At 45.4% G+C, this 12279-nt stretch overlaps 1 protein-coding gene across 2 annotated transcripts in view; it reads right to left on the reverse strand.

The window, feature by feature from the left end:
• LOC123034053 (IQ motif and SEC7 domain-containing protein 3-like) overlaps positions 1-8190 on the reverse strand; it is a 159106-nt gene extending 150916 nt beyond the window's left edge. For both annotated transcript variants that reach the window (XM_044451111.1, XM_044451112.1), the window contains exon 1: positions 7561-8190. In XM_044451111.1, the coding sequence (XP_044307046.1) occupies positions 7561-7835 (275 nt within the window). In that variant the 5' untranslated portion in view covers positions 7836-8190. The remainder of the gene's footprint in view (positions 1-7560) is intronic.
• Between the last annotated feature and the right edge of the window lie 4089 nt (positions 8191-12279).

Here is a 12279-nt window from a genome sequence, read left to right on the forward strand (position 1 = left end):
ATAAAGTAGCCATCGTGCTAAACTCCATTCCACAATAAACCAAATAGTCTCTAAGGTATCACACATACCGTTTTGTTATTTATTTCACTTGCTAAAGAAACAACTCACTCCAATTTAATAAACATAATCGGGAATGTGTCATCAGCTTTTTAGATGGGTTCAGCTCCACTCTGTCATTTAAACTGAGCAAGTACTTCCAAATGTGCTGACAACCTCCTGCCAAGCAGAAAGGAAGCCAGAAGACACTCACTAGGGAACCATGAAATACAGCTATAAACAGTGATAAGCAGTAATAATTTATCTGAAGTCCTATCATTTCATCTCCTAAATTGCTCTGGGCTCATTTGGAATAACTAGGTTGTACTGAGTGGACAACTCTACCCTGAAGTTTCCCATCTCAAGCAACCATCTGAATGCAATAGTCTACATTTCAGGACACTGAAATCCTGCCTATAATTTTATTGAGGCCTATATCAGACTAAGATTGCTGGGAGAAATATTAACAACCTCAGATATACAGAAGATACCACTCTAATGGCAGAAAGTGAAGAGTAACTAAAGAGCCTCTTGATGCGGGTGAAGGAGGAGAGCACAAAAGTTGGCTTGAAACTCAACATTAAGAAAATTAAGATCATGGCATCTGGTCCTCTCACTTCCTGGCAAATAGATGGGGAAGAAATGGAGGTAGTGACAGATTTTATTCTCCTGGGCTCCAAGATCACTGCAGATGAGGACTGCAGCCAAGAAATTAAAAGATGCTTGCTCCTGGGTAGGAAAGATACGGCAAATCTAGACAGCATACAAAAAGCAGAGACATCACTCTGCCAACAAAAGTGCGTATAGTCAAGGCTATGGTTTTCCCAGTTGCAATGTATGGCTGTGAAAGCTTGGACCATAAGACTGAGCGCCAAAGGATAGAGGCCTTTGAATTGTGGTGCTGGAGGGAACTCCTGCAAGTCCCTTGGACTGCAAGGCAATCAAACCTGTCAGTCCTAGAGGAGATCAACTGCTCTTTAGAAGACCAGATACTGAAGATAAAACTCAAATACTTTGGTCACCTAACGAGAAGGAAGGACTTCCTGGAGAATAGCCTAATGCTGGGAACAACAGATGGCAAAAGAAGAAGGGGACGGCAGAGAATGGGGTGGCTAGATGGAGTCATGAAAGCAGTTGGCGTGAGCTTAATTGGACTCGGGGAATGGTGGAGGACAGGAAGGCCGGGAGGAATGTTGTCCATGGGGTCGCGATGGGTCCAACACGACTTCGCGACTAACAACAACAACATATCAGACTAAAGAATAAAAATAATTACAGCTCTTTAATTTTGGATATCACCTACTAATCAAGACCCAAACTCAACATATTGCAGAATGAACCTGGGACTTGCTTTTTGGAAAGCACATAGAACAACTATACTACTATGCTAGGGACTGACACTTTATTATTACTCTGAGATTTACGAATTGATGCTATTAACACCTACCCCAGTCATTGGAAAGGAAAGACTTCTATTTACAGTTGTTTGTGGTTGGAAGATGTGTGTCATGGTAACACATTGTGAAGCATAAAGAAAATCTTCAGTACACATGTCTTCTATTCTATCCCCTTTTTATCCAGTAATGGGTTAATTACTGGTGCCAATGTTATTTGTTTTTCAGTGCCAGGCTAAGACCTTTTTATTTAAAACTTATTTTAATTTTTAATTTATTTATTTAACTAGGTTTTCTTTCTTTCTTTTTTTTAATTTTTAGCCGAGAATGCACTGAGGTTTTATTGAGGTTTTATGGCACTGGGGTTTTATTGTACTGGGTTTTTAATGTATGGTTAATTTTTTTTTTGATGTTGTGAGCCGCCCCGAGGCTTATTGCGATGGGGCGGCATAGAAATGTTTTAAATAAATAAATAAATTAACTCATGGTTTGCTGGTTCATATGCCAGCACCATTTTGAATATTCCATGACTTGCAAACCCATAAACGCTATGTTTATTTCAAGATTTACTGACACATCTGGTTTAAACATAATTTAAAACATTGCCTCACTCTGACTTAATTCATGGTCTAGCTACCAGATAACTGAGTGGGTTGTTCTTCTGATTTCTGGGTTGTTTGGTTCTTATCCTCTTCAGGCACCTTCTCTCTGTATACCACATGCCACTGTGGTACTATAATTGCCAGCATATAAAGTGTTTACACTACTCCAAACAATACACAGTTCTGGGTTTACATGCAGTAACGACCCATAGTTCACAATCCTAAAACAAACCATGGGCTCTGTTTATGAATTAACAAGCCATAATTAACCCACGATTTCAGGTCTGAATACAACAACCAATGATTCAACGGGATACAAACATAAACCATGCTTTAGTATTGTTTGTAAACCCAGCTGTAGTATTCAGATCCACATGTCATAGAATAACTTCTGACTTGGTGGTTTCATATTCAAAATGGGAACAGTACCTCCCAGGGAAATTAATTTATCCATGATTTGCTGTTAGGTGTAAATGGGGACAATGAAATCATAAACATGAGTGAATTTGCTTCATTTATATTTTTGGAAATGTATCTATGTTTTTAGTTATTTTCAACTGTCATATACTACATAAATTCTAGGAAGCATACAATAAATGTAATACATTTTAAATACAAGATTAAACAAAAAGCATAAAGCAAATGAAACTTGAAATACAGCAAACCCCTTTCCATCCCCCTCCCCCTGATCTCAAAACTGAAAACACAGTATTTTAAACTTATAAGACCACAAGACAAACTGTTTAAAAAACTTGGTTGAACATGGTACTGAAAAGGCTATGGGGGTGTTAGTGTCTTGGAAGGATCTGCCTTAACTGAAAAGGTCCTGAACTGGTAGTTATTAGCCTTGTTTCATTCGGCAGGGATACTCAGCCTCTGAAGAACTTGAGGTTGAATGTGGTGCCTACGGGAAAGAAGCCATCTATGCTGGGGCATCTCATGCAAACATTTAGGAATGTAATAATTAAAACCAGCCCTTGTGATGGAAACAGACTGGGATTAGTGCAGGTACAGAAGTGCAAGCCTAAATTGCAATTAGTAATTCTAGCAGCACTATTTTGACCAATCACAATTTTTGTGATCATTTTAAAGACAGTTCTATTTAGTGGCATATAAATGCATTAAACAAATAAGGCATTAAAATAGTCTAAACTGGAGTTTTATTGGTAAGGCCACAACTAGCTTAACCAGAGCTGGTAAGAGAGACATTGACCCAAGAGGTCAGTTGATCTACTGATAACAGTTCTAGATCAATAAGCAACCTGGGCTGTGAACTTGGTATTTTAGTGGGAACATGACTCCTCCTAGAAATGATAAATTTTGGTATGAACATTAGTAATTTTGTAAAATCTTGAACTATCCTCATACTTCTTTTGCTATAAAATCTACAATGTTTGTCTCAAGAAGCACCTCTGGGTAGCAAATGATATTTCTAGATGCCAACTACTGGTTCTTTCTGCCAGTATGGAACAGCCATACACAATTCTTATAATAAATATTCATAAATGCATTTTGTTTTAGCCTATTTCAGGCTTTTAAATAAATGAGGAACAAGGTGAACTAATGCTAGAGACATCTGTGTTAACTTGTGAACAAACTAGGGACCTGCCTTTTCATGGATAAAAATGGTTGTTTCTGTCAAGCCGTTCTAGCTAGCCATGTTAGAACTTCTTTCTGTGACCCGCTCACATTTGGCCCATCCTATCCCAGAACTGTTTCCTGCAGTAGCCATCCTATCAGATCATCATGGGATTCATTTTGATATAGGATCAATGAGTTGGTATCCAAACATGCCTATTCCCTTCTATTTTGCTGGTTTCTTTTCTATCATAGCAAGTTATTAGAGTAAACCCCTTGAGTACTTTGGCAGATACAGTAAATTTATGGTAAAAATAGCACAACTGAATGCCAAATAGTGTGTGTCCATGTCCATGGGCACACACATGTCTCTTGCTTGTGAGGGTTTATCTGAAGAGAGAAGTCACTCAGAAGAAAGCTGAGCTGTAGCAAGAACAAGCATACATTCACCAATTCCAAGAAAGTATTAGAAATCTTTTGGAAGGAGAAAGGGAAAGAAGTCATTTGAAAACAGGAAATGCAAAGTTACAGCCACAAAATAATTACTATGGGATATTCCACTTATCTCTGATAGTATATGATCCTAGTGTATATGATCCAAACAAAACTAGTACATGAGTCCACATGTAAGTCTATGGTAGTTTGTGCAGGAAACTACTACAAAAGAAACCAATGCTTCTTTATTATAATTGCTGGAGCATATGGAAGTTCCTATAATCATATACCCTAGCAATAATATCTAGATTCCTATGTATAAAGGACTAGTAGAAGGATGCATTAATTCAGTAGATTGCCTGAGACAGATTCTAACATTTTAGAGTGACTTAAAAAGGAAGGAAATGGCTTACTGAGGCCCAGAAGGGAACCAGTATTTTCTACTTAAATCACTGCATATTTTAATGATCTTCATATTATATAAACTAGCCCTAGCCATACATCCTTCAGCTCCTACGTGTTGGACAGGACTGCAGAGACCTGGTAAGACTGAACTTTCCCATTGAGCCAGTCAGACTATACCTCAGAATGATTATAACTATTCCATAAATATCCCAGATTAATTCTGATCCCAACATCAAATCCACTTAAGAGACTTAAAAAGCCTGAGTCGTCAGGGCTGTAGCTCAAAGACTGTCCCCTCCTGGAGTCAGAGCAATACCTTATCAAAACATGGGAAATTTTATTTCTTGTGTGAGGTAAAGTTCACACCTTGGGTGTGAGGCAAAGCAATCTGAACACATCTGTAGGGTCCCTGTCTAAACATTATTCAATAAATTCTTATGTACAAGGTTAATTGGGCATTTAAAAAGCCCTTGTTATGAAAGCAGGATATTTGCTCTCTGAACAGCAGCTGTTTAAGGAGTTATTCTCTCTCTCCCATTGAAGGGATTTATCCTCAGTATCTTTCAAACCAATTGAATATTTCAGGCAAATAGGGGGAAATAAAACTAGCAGCAACATACTTTCTTCCAAATTATACATTCTAAAATAAATGGTAGCCCCCTAGACAATGAACAAAAATCAACACCACAGGAACAAATAGGTAAGAACGAGCAAACAAAATGGTGAACATGAACTAACTTAAAAACATCCCTGCACTGTGTAGATTACAGAAACAGCCTGCCAAACATGGAACTGAGCTTCTGAGACACATTACACTGAGAAACTAATGGTAACAAGTATAAGGGCAGAGTCCTTTGTAATCCACTGTAACCTTACCTCCCTGGTTGAGAATCAGCTCTGCACAACAGTTACTGGTGACATTCCTATGGGTTTATTCTTTAAAAGCTGCTCAAATTACAAACACTAAGCTCACAATCTTTGTGAAAAAGGCACTGTTGCAGCTATATATCCATGCAACTCACTTTTAGAAAAACTGCGTTGCAGAAATAAAAGTGTAACTCCTAGTGCTAGTCATAGTGGTTTGCACTGTAAGACATAATGTAGTGTAGAAATTAAATAAATAAACAACATACTTAAGAACAGATGCCCAAAGAGATACTGTCTCAGAGAACAAGAATCAAAGGTTTGCCATTGCTTGTTAATATGCCCTGGACTGTTCATGCAACTATTATTTATTGCCCTTCATTGACTGGCTATGTGATGTATGCAGAACTTATCCTAAAGACACATACATACTAACTGCGCAGACAAGAGCCTTCTACCATAGGTTTAAGAACATTGAAACAATTTATGGCTTTAAAAACTCTTCATAAATTTACATACATGATAAAACAGAAAGCCACCTTATATGAAGAAGACCATTGGTCCATCTTACAAGTTAACTGGCACTATCACCAGGGGTTCAGGCAGCATTTTTCTAGCCTATCTAATGTTGCTTGAAATGGAACATGGGACCTTTTGCTAGTAAAGCAGATGTTCTACTTACAACACCTCACCTGTTGAGTGAATAAATGATGAGAAAGCATATTATCATAGGTTTTAAGTGATTTACACTTGCTGCAAGTGGCACCATATTAAAAGAGGCAGTTCACCTACTCACACCAGATGAAAATCCTTCTGAAATGTTTCACATTACTAGGCAGTGGGGGGCTTGTGGGGAGGGCTTGGACAGTAAATACTTTATTAAAATAGTTCATCATAAAACTGTTATAATGGAATTTTGTAGCAAAATGATTTGGCATAGTTTAAAATTGTCAATTGCTTAAGTACTGTGACCCTAAATGAGAAATATTATGCTTCCAACTATATTGCAACTAACTAAGCAGTTATATACTTTAATATATAAGTGGGGCAGTCTTGCACACTTCCAAAGAAGTTTCCAAAATCTTTATTAGAGAAACCCAAATGTGATTTAGTAAGAGCTAAAAAATAAATCACAGGAGCCTTTACAGAGGTAAAGGTTGATTAAGAAATAGGCTATACCATCCCTACTTAAAAGTAATTTGTTAACTTTTATTTTAATCCATTAGAGAGAGAGAGAGAGAGAGAGAGAGAGAGAGAGAGAGAGAGCGCGAGCGAGCACACCTGTCAGGAAAGTGTAGCTCTTTAACTACTCCTGAATTGGCCTTACTTTAAGCAGTAATGCAGTTAAGCAGCTCCCCATACATGATTAATTAACGATTAAAGCATTCTGTAAATAGACCCAGAGTAGACTGCAAACAGGTGCCCAAAGATCAACAGGTTTAGATTTGAACTAGTCACAGTTTGGAAGGGTGGCCACCTGCCAATGTTTACTGACCCTCCTTCTGTCAGTTCCACTTAGCAACGCCTCGTTCCACTCCAAGCGCCGCCAAGCTCGCTCCTTTGCCTCGGCCTAGAGGCCCTACTGGCTAGCCACCTCTAGAGCACCACCTGCGGTTGGGTTCTCCACGCTCCTATTCCATCATCTTCCCTTGAAGCCTTTCCGACCTAGGGCTCCTCCGCGGCCACAGCTCCCAAAGGTAGTGCAGCTTCTTCCGCAGGAAAGCTCCAACAATTTACTCAGGAATAATCCATGGAGAGCAAATCACTGGAATGCTGCGCCTTTAAGCAGGCACGCAGCTACTGCAGCGAAGCAGAAGGCGGGTGCCAGAGAGGGACGCGCGCGCTTTCCCTCCTTCTACCTGGGCTCGCTCCTTCCACCGGCGCCCAAGCCGAGGCCACCCAGGGAAAACGTCGTCATCAGCCGTCGGGGAAGTGTGTGCGACTGGCGGACTGCCCGCCCGTGTGCGGCGGGGGCGCTTTGCTTCATGTTATCCGTAACCACAGGCAGCCCCTACCTCACATCAGCCCCACCGACGACCCTCGGGAAACCGCGCGCAGGTGCAAGACCGAGCGCTACCGCCGCACCTGGCTTGGGCCACCCAGCCCCTGAGCTGCCCAAGCAAACCTCGGGCTGCTCCGAGGTGTTCTGTCGCTCCTTTCCAAGCCAGCAGAGAGTTGGCCCTGCACCTCTCCCTCCGCCCCGCGCCCGACACGTCGATGAGAGCCTCCCCTCGCCGGCGCCTTACTTTGCATCCCTGGCGTTCTCCTGGCCGTCTCCCGGCGGCGGCGGCGGGGCGGGCAAGGCTGCCTGCTGCAGCAGGAGCAGCCTGCATGTGGCCAGGTGCCGCTGGTGCTCGTCCTGCAGGCGAGCGTTCTCGTGGTACAGCCGGGCCACTTGCTGCTCGAGCTCGTCGATCCGGAGCTTCTGCTTCTCCAGCAGCTCCTGCTGGGTCTCGATAATCTTGTTGAGCTCCTTGAGGTACTCCGCCGCCTTGCTGGGGTTCTCCGTCGGGGTCTCCATGACCGCCCAAGCCCCGCCGCTCACCTTGGCAACGAGGCGGCCGGCCAGGGCGCCGGGACGGCCGCTGGACGCTCAGCGCGACTGCGAGCGGAGAGGCGCACCCAACCGAGCGCCGACCCGAATGCCCCCGCAGCCCAGTGGCAAGCCCGCTCCTCGGCTAGGGGGAGCAGACGCAGCTGTTTCTACTTCGGGCCGCCATTGCCTACGGGCCCTCCTGCCGCTCCTGGCCGGGCTTGCCGCGCGCGGCACCTCCACTTTGGAGTCGTTCCGCGACTCCGGTGCACAGGCTTCGCAGCCGCGCTGAAGCAACAGCCACCGACTCCTCCTGCCCCTCCGGCGAACCCCTGGAAAAGTCTCCGTGGACAGTTCAGAGGGAGCCTGCGGGCAGTGTCCCTCACCTCGCGGCGTCCCCCGTGGACTGCCCCTGCCCCCGCTTCAGTCCGCCGCCGCCTCTTCCTCCTCCTCCCGCACGCAGGCGCTTCGCCCCCTCCGCCGCCGGTCCTGTGGAACAGCAACAGTCGCTTCCTGCGCGTGCCGGCGCGGACGGAACAGCGCGGAGTTTGGAAAGTGCCTGCTCCCTGCCAGGTGTCGCGCCGCTTCACGGACCTTGGGGCGGAGCTGCTCCGTCCTGGGTCGGAGCGGCTGCTCTCAGCGCCGCGCTGAGTGCTGACTGCGCCGCCGTAGCAGCAGCTGCTGCTGCTGGGTGCTTGCTACTGCCACCGCGGCGGCGTCTTTTTCCCAGCCGCTGGCCGGCGGGCGAGCTCGTCGGGCGCAGCGCTTTACTCCCCCCTCCCCACGCCGCCCTCCAACGCAGACGCGCCCCGTGTTGGCTAAGAAGCGGAGGGGCGGGGAGGAGGGCGGCTGATGACGGCTGTGAGCGGAGGCGGGAGGCGGCAGGCCGGGAGCTGCCGCCGGGCAGCGCGACAGGGAAGCCGGGGAGCAGCCAGGCGCCTCGGAGCAGCTCCTCTTTTGGCGGGAACCGGCTAGGAGCCCCGCGCCACGGCGGGGGGAAAGCTGGGGGGCTGGAGGAAGGGGGCCTCTCTCCCTCCCTCTCCGAACTGGGGAGGCAGCCCCGCGACCGGGTGGGACCCCGCGCGCCCCAGCGCCCCGCCAGGTAAGGGGAGGGCGCGGACGCGTGTATGGAGAAAGCGAAGTAGATGCGAGCGAGGCATGTGTGCTCTTTAAAAGGAGCAAAAGCGTGGCGCCGGCCTTCCTCTCCCTTGCAGTCCGCACGCCAACCCCCAAGCAGCCCGGTCAGCGCTCGGGCATTTCGTCTCTCCCCATTCCTTCCCTGCCACATTGGTGAGGCAAGCCGGCAGGCCACTCCCCCCCCCCGCCCCAGCAGCCCTCCGCCCGGGAGGAGGGGGCGCCCCGGCGCTCGAACAGCAGCGCTGAACTTGCACTGCTGCTCCTGCATTTCATAAGTGAATATTGAATTTCCGCGATGGGGCGTGGGGAGGATGGCCTGAGGTAGCGCGCGGGGGTTAATGCTCCGCGCGCGCGCTCCCCGCTCGGGGATATTACGGAGAGCGATGGAGGAGCTGGCAGAGGCGGCGGCGGCGGCTGAGCAGCGCTGAAGCTGCTTGAAAACAACCCCACCCGGGCGTTCCAGGAGGCGGCAAAAGCCGCTCTCCAGCCTTCCGCCTTCAAGTCACGCTTCTGCCTCTGGGTGGCCAACTGCTGGCCAGGGAAAGCAGTCGCCTGCCCGTTCTCGATGTGTGACTCCGTCTGGCTGCGCGTGCCGAACGCGGGTCTTGCGCCGTCAAGACCGCAGCAGGTTGGAGAGCGCGAGAGGATCTGGTGTGGTGAAGCTTTGGCACAAATCCAGTTGTTTGGCCGGAAAGGTTATCAAAAACAAGCTGGCTCGGGGGAGAAAGCAGAGTGAGCAGGCATGTAGGCTGAAGGCAAAGAAAGCACAAGGATGTCCTTCCTCTTTTCCCCTCCTGCTCCCTTCAAAACGGCCTTTCTGCCTCTCTCTTCCTTTCCTCTACATCCTCTTGCCCTTCTCCTAAGTTCCTAAATCTTCGTTGATTCTCAAATGTCGCAGTAGCGTTTGCTACTTCACCGGTTTCACTGGCCCTTCTTCTGCAAAGTCAGCTCCTCTGGAACCTGGGCTGCAATTCTTGCTAACACTTGAGAGAATAGGCAGCTTGAGTGAAGAGAGTGATGCAGCACAGGAGAGGATGACCTGGGGGCTCCTGATAGCAAAGCTATCAGAGGTAAGAACCCTTCCCCTTCCTGCCATGCACTGGCCAATACACTCATTCCAGAGAAGATCAGTTACTCTAAAATAAGCTAGATGTAAATAGCTGCTTTCAGTATTTTTAATTTTTGACATACATCATCTGTGAACAGTTCATGAAAATTACATCCAGGATTTACAATTGTCTTTCCTACCTCCTGACATATATGAAAGGAAACTAAACGATTGGGGGGGGGGGGAGTAAAAGCAACCTCACTTCTAAGTGGCTATAACATGTTACTGTGTGTGTACTTTTTATTTCCAAAGGTAAACAACATAGTTTTATGAACTGAAGCACCCCATGTGTAGAGTTATAACATCTGTTGTAACTAAACTAAAAGTGCTATGTAGACTCCATCTTAACAGAGCAAATGGCCAGGATTCATAAAAAATGTGCACAAAATTAAGTGATTTTAAACATATCAATAACATAAACTTGACTTCCATTTCTCTTTTAAGTCCCCTGTTGACACATCTTGGCTATAATCCCCAAAGCAAGTTCTGTATGTTCTGTAATGAGTCCACTGAAATGTCTTTTTAGTTAGTGAATCTTAAGGAAAGAAGTGGGGATGTCCAGACAAAGTTTACTTCCACTATTGTTCCCTCCTTCCTTCCCTCTCCTGACCCTTCAGAGATAAGAATGTTTTTCCCCAAAGCTCTTGTTACTCTCCAGAATAACTTTGACATCTTGCCTGAGATGGACCGTCCTTTTGTAAATTACTGTATCTGCTTTAGATATGATGTAGCTCGTCATAGATTTCATCCATGCTCTTATACTGTTTTAGCTTGAATCCCAGCATTGATTTCATTTTTACATAACTACAGGGTCTAACCTCACTCTCTCTGGCTGGCTATTGGCCCATTCCCCATATTAAGAAAACACTGAATAGCAAGTTTGGTTCTAGGCTAGTAGTAACTAGTAGACTCCACATGCATGATTTCTCACTCTCAGCCACTTTCAGAACTCAAATGCTTTCAATGGAGAGTGGGCGAAGATTAGTGCCTCCATGCTTGATTGGCCCCACAAAAGATTTAGGGAGCTGATTTCTTTTGTACCTGCTCATGAAAAGGACAGATTAAGGCATCATCAGGATACCTTGTATCCCGGTGGAGCCTCACTCATCCCTTCCCTGCTTTCAAGAATGCCCACCAGAGCACCATCACTCTAAGGCAGGGGTGGGCAATTAATTTTCCTATGGGGGGCCACATGAGAAACTTTGACAGTTGTTAAGGGCCTGACCAATACACTTACAGCTCTGCTCAATATATATCTCTATAAAAACAGTAAATGAAGCATTACGATGATACAGTGAAAATGTGGAGCACAGAACAACACTATTTAATGAATATTCACAAAAACATTAACATTACATGAAAAGCAATAAATTCAATTCAATTTAGCAGATCCTTCAAAATAAAAGCAGTGCAGTTGTATTGCTTGCATCTATATTACAACGATATATATTTGCATTGACTTTTAATTTGCCAGTGACCTCATGCTGGCCAGTCAGGGTCAGCCATCGGGCCGATGTGGCCCGCAGGCCATACAGTGCCCAGGTCTGCTCTAAGGTCAGTGTTGCAACTTTAGAGCTAATGCAGGGACGGCAGTCCAAATTCAGAATCACAGTGCATTTCCAAGCTTGGAACTTGGGCTTTGGCATTTTTGCTTCTTTTTTTAACATAGCATTTTGCCTATATTTGAATTATTTTAGCCTTGCTTTTATTAAAAAGTTTAGAAATACTTATGGCTGGCTGAAAGATAATGCAGAAATATAGCATCAAATATTGATGAGCTTATACTTGCTTTAGACTGGCTACCTTTTTTGACAAGGTTCCTGTGCCTTTAACAACTTTACTCTCCCGCAAGAAACATCATCCTTTTTCTAGACATTGCAGCCTTATTTGCAAAATCAGACAAAACCTCTTTACTTTTTAGAGCCATGTTGTTTGTGTTATTTAAAAAGAATCCAACAGAGGCTAAGATAAGAATCTCTCATCTATTCTGTCTGTCTTTCAAGAGCTTTCCCCTGCAGGCTCTCTTCTTTTTTTCTCCTTCAGGATATTAGCAAAAGTGTCTACATTGCAGAGTTCATTAATAGGTTAATTAGGTTAACTTGTCATTCAAGGACAGCCACTTTCCCTTGGCTGGACAGAATCACCTCAAAACTCTTGTCTTAAGAAGCAAGGTCCCTGCAATGTAAG

This window comes from Varanus komodoensis, unplaced genomic scaffold (assembly GCF_004798865.1).
Source record: "Varanus komodoensis strain SLA01 unplaced genomic scaffold, ASM479886v1 scaffold6_2, whole genome shotgun sequence".
Classification (NCBI taxonomy): Eukaryota; Metazoa; Chordata; class Lepidosauria; order Squamata; family Varanidae; genus Varanus; species Varanus komodoensis.